General features: G+C 35.0%; 1 protein-coding gene across 2 annotated transcripts; it reads left to right on the top strand.

The window, feature by feature from the left end:
- The first annotated feature begins 591 nt into the window (after positions 1 to 591).
- On the top strand, positions 592 to 2,256 carry LOC108965992. 2 transcript variants are annotated; one of them, XR_001993156.1, is made up of 3 exons: positions 592 to 1,166; positions 1,313 to 1,802; positions 1,875 to 2,256. XR_001993156.1 is itself a non-coding variant. In XM_018928686.1 (2 exons), exons 1-2 carry the CDS (start codon positions 1,784 to 1,786, stop codon positions 2,210 to 2,212), a joined length of 357 nt encoding a protein of 118 aa, XP_018784231.1. In that variant the 5' UTR covers positions 592 to 1,783; the 3' UTR covers positions 2,213 to 2,256. The 2 variants fall into 2 exon arrangements, 1 of the variants encoding a protein (XP_018784231.1); XM_018928686.1 differs by having other exon boundaries at positions 592 to 1,802.
- Positions 2,257 to 4,870: the final 2,614 nt, after the last annotated feature.

Raw genomic sequence — 4,870 nt, 5'->3', positions numbered from 1 at the left:
AAAAAACATGCTTACGATCAATATGTAATGAAAAAATCATGAAAATGCAAGCGAATTTATATGAACCTATTCAGTTGGTCGGCAGTGTACATATCTGCTGGATAGATGTGTATGAAAGTTTTAAATGATAAGAGGTGTGATTTACATATATTACTATTGTAATATATTATGCTTTTAAGATATTACGATAATATTTCATGTATACAATATACGTAATATACATACATGCATTCGAAATTATATAATATTATCAATGAAAAGAAATATTTAAAAAGTAGCTTTTATTTGGACATTAACTACAAATATTACCATGAAAGTAGCATAATTTAATAATAGTGTTATCAATTTTGTATGAATTCACACAAATTCGCAAAATGATATTCAAATCAATTGATATGATGCATGTAAACGTATAAAAATATAAGCAAAAAGCAACATACATCTGTAATAGCAATATATGTATATTTCAGAGCATAATTTTCATTCAATGCTCAGCTCGGTTCACTCATCTCTGTTAAAATTTTTCCTACCGAGCTAAAAGTGGTGAAATCCACTAATAGGATTTTGTTAGCTCTTGACAGTTCACACGCCTGTCCGCAATTGAATCTTCTCTATATTATACGTTCTCTGAACATTGTTTGACAGCTACTCATTGTTCTCTGTTCAGTTAATTTCATGTGACAAACCGGTATTGYGTTCCCTGTGAAATTGTGAAAAAAATTAAAACAAAAATTATTTATTCGTTTTCTAACATTTCAAATGGGAAACACACATCAAACACGTGTACTGTGAAAATTTTTATTCAATTTCAACAGCAGGCATTTGGTGGTAAGTTGAACTGTGTAAATTATGTGGATCGTGCATTTTAGGTTAAATTCACCACTCTGTCCATAGTCCAAGATGCYTAGAGGACGACGTACGAACACCGGCCGCCGCGAAAGAAGAACGCCGCTCAAAAGAAAAACGGTTGAACTGTGGTGCGCAAGYGGAAAAGACAAACTGGATCCATTACTTACACCACCACAGCCACTGAAACCATTGTTCGATGGAAGTGATCCGATTCCAGCCATTTTCTTCAACACATCCTTGAATACAATAACTGCTTTCGCATGACTTCCTTTGGAGCTAATATCATTCGAAAAGGCTACTTCGTGTCGACTTGCAAGGTAAAAGATACAATACACATAACCAATCACTCACACCAACACAATGAATTGCAACACATAACAACTACATATGCACCACACATTACACCATCACACGATCAGAAGTTACACCGTATTCTTCAACAAATGATAGTTTGCAATTACAGATATAAGGACACATATATCATTTCCATGGTTCCATGGTGCCAACACCGGATGAACCGCATCAATTTTTACAAATATACTTCATTTCGTCGATGGTGGATCAGCTGAATGTGCGATGTGATATACAGGGAACACAACAGTTAAAGAGACGAATTATTGAACAGTTGCAARCATTTTGTCATGCTAATAATGCTGTCGTTAATATGTTCAAAACAACATTGGAACGAATGCCATCGGTTACGCGCAAATTTGTCATAAGAGCGGATTGTACTCCAACAAGTGAACATGTGCGAAGATTCAATGCACCCACCGTTAATGATGTTGCTGCAATTATTGTTGGCGATCCAACTAAATCGSGAGACATTGTCGTTCAGCGAAGAAGCAATATCATGCATCGTGTAAACGAGACACATCGTTTGTTTTATCCAATTATTTATTAGCAAGAGCAAGACGGATACGACATCACGTTGAAGATGGTCGATCCAATTACAGGTACAATATTCACACACTAGTTATTACTATTATTGGTTTCCATTAACAATTCACTTAATTTTGCATTTTCAGGCGTATCAACGAATAAAAATTTAAGTGCAATGAATTACTATGCGTATCGTTTGATGATTCTTGCAAATGAGTGGAATGTCATTCTGAAGTGCCGTCGGCTATTCCAGCAATTCGCTGTCGACATGTATGTCAAAGTCGAGACCGAACGCTTAGCGTTCATCCGATTCAATCAGGCAAATCTACGATCTGAGGACTATATACACTTGCGTGATGCTATTCATTCAGATGGTGATGTTCAGAGTATTGGACGTCTGACGATTCGCCCATTATCTTATATTATTGAACGTGAGTTGGAACTGAGCAAAAAACCGAAAGATCGCCATGACATAATCGCCTGAGTATTTCAGCATAAACTCAAGGCTATGATGGATGTGTTTACTAAGTATCGAGTTTTGGTGACACATATTATATGTACTCGGCGGAATGGCAGAAGCGYGGACTACCGCATGCTCATATCCTAATTTGGTTGCTGAACAAATTACATTCAAATGAAGTGGCTGACATCATAACAGCTTAAATTCCTGATCCCCATCTACACGACATTGTGACGACATAGATGGTGCATGGACCGTGAGGTACATTAAATCAACAAAGAAATTAGAACGTCGCAAACAAGGAACCCCAGTTCCAGATTGGCCGCAGGTGTTTTCCATTGATTCACTAGGTCGCATGTATACTGTTCATCCTAGAAATGATGAATGTTTTTATTTGCGACTGCTGTTGGTAAATATACGTGGGCCAAATTCATTTGAGAACTGTGAATGGCCACCAATGCCAAACATATCCAGAAGCATGTCACCAATTTAGACATTTAACACTTGCGGATTCAGTTGTTTCATCAAATGCGTACCAAACACGAACGCTGTTCGTAATTATCATCACCACATGTTTTCCTTCAAAACCAATTCATTTATTTTCCACATGGGCTGTTATACGTTGCGTGTTCACGAGTTGGGAAACCACCCGCTTTGTTTGTGTTAACGTCAGACCAAAAAACAAAAAATGTGGTTTACTAATGAGCACTTCAATGAAACGGATAATTTGCAGACACGCTTCGATTCAGTATTTACTTTGGAATCACTTTCATTTACTTAGAGAAGTTCAAATAAATAAACTTAATTTTTGTAATCGAAATGACTTCATTACTGTTGTCAAATGAAATATAATTTTTCCTTTTCAAATATAAAACAAAAAAAAATTTTTTCTTCACCTTTTAATCGCCAAACGAAATGTTATATAAAACGAAGCCATCTGGTGGGGAACGGAGTTTTAATCGCCAAACGAAATGTTATATAAAACGAAGCCATCTGGTGGGAAACGGAGTTTGCCGGGTTTGCTCGTTGACTATAAATATTACTAAGCATGCATTCATAAAAAATTATACTCATATCATAATTATTTTTACATGCCAATATGGAAATGCCGACGGCAAAACGCAAAAGCATACATATTTGCATACATTGCGATTCCCAAGTTGAAAGCAAAAATTTAAGCATGGAAAACGAAATTCTTTCCATTCATTGGGAGTGAAATCATGGGCATGCATACATCCATATATAATATTTATTTCTCTTCATACTCTCTGTTTGAGTATGTGGAGAACTGTTAAAAATGTTAACATTTCACAGCGAGAATTCTGTGGTTGAGGTGAATTCCTTACTACAATTCTAACAAATGTTCTCTGTCGAACCTGCACCTTCTCTATGCTCTAAGTTCTCTGATGAAACAATCATTTAAAAAGTTATAATTTTGTAGACACTCTCCCATACATACTTTGTCGGTTTTGCGTCATTAAAAATGAAAGAAATTTAAATAAAAGTATATTTTTTGATTATTATTATTTTTTTAATATTTGTTTAAAGGCCGTTACTATATATTTTACTTTTCTTGCTCCTGCATAATAATTTATTAAATCAAAACTTCCCTCTAAACGATAGTTGGTGTTAATTTATTTTATGGCAGCAATATAAATTGATTTTCAGGACCTCCGGCCTGCGATAAACCAACATTCAGTTGGTCATGAGTAAAACATTCTTTTGGTAGGTCAATCCCTACCAATTCGAAAGTCTGGCGTTGGGACTTGCTTACAAATAGAGCGAAATATGTTTTCGCAGGAAATTGAAGACGTTTAAATGGGAGTGGCAGATCATTTGGGATCAACGGAATCCTCGGTAAGTGAGCAAGTTGACCAGCTGCTGRGCCGGAGGTAATGGTTCTTCTTCTTCTTTATTTGCCAATTCGTATTTGAATATTGGTGATCATATAACATATAATAATATGTATAATATTAATAAGCTTAAAAATAATATAATAATGTTTACATGTTAAATATATCTAATGTATATATAAAAAAAAATCACAGATTTTTAATTATCGCAGAATATTTCTCTCTATCTCTCGCCACATCTATAAGGAATGTTTCTAAGCCACGAAAGTTGTTTACGGAAAATACCCCGTTTTCCTTAAATTTTTGGTTGGATAATTATTTGTAGGAGCCCATACTTAGAGTGCCTCATAATATGTCCTAGATAGGCTGCTTTCTTTTGTTTTATAGTCTTTAACAACTCTCTATTGCGATTCACTCTTCTCTAAACTTCACTGTTTGTGACTTTATATGCCCATGGGATTTTTAGGATTCTTCTAATAAGCCATAGCTCGAAGGACCCTAGCTTGTTCATATTTGTGATGTTTAGAGTCCAGGCTTCCATCGCATAGAGAAGCATTGACCAAACATAGTATTTTAAAAAACGTATTTTGGTTGTGATGTTGAGGTCATGGCTATATAATATGTTTTTGTATTATTTTGTATTTGCATTAAGCTATCGGCTGTAAGTGTAGTGTCATCTATATTATTGATGAAATTTTACATATTACTTCGGAATATATGTTAATTAACAGACAAAATGCATCCTTGTCTTACACCTCATGAAATAGATATTTCTCTTGTTATATCACAATTGATGCTTACATGGGCAGTTTGTTGCCGATATAGATTT

This window comes from Bactrocera latifrons, unplaced genomic scaffold (assembly GCF_001853355.1).
Source record: "Bactrocera latifrons isolate USDA-ARS-PBARC rearing strain unplaced genomic scaffold, ASM185335v1 scaffold_1529, whole genome shotgun sequence".
NCBI classification, from domain to species: domain Eukaryota; kingdom Metazoa; phylum Arthropoda; class Insecta; order Diptera; family Tephritidae; genus Bactrocera; species Bactrocera latifrons.
The sequence above is the reverse complement of the archived record's forward strand: the minus strand, read 5'-3'. Positions and strand labels throughout refer to the sequence as shown.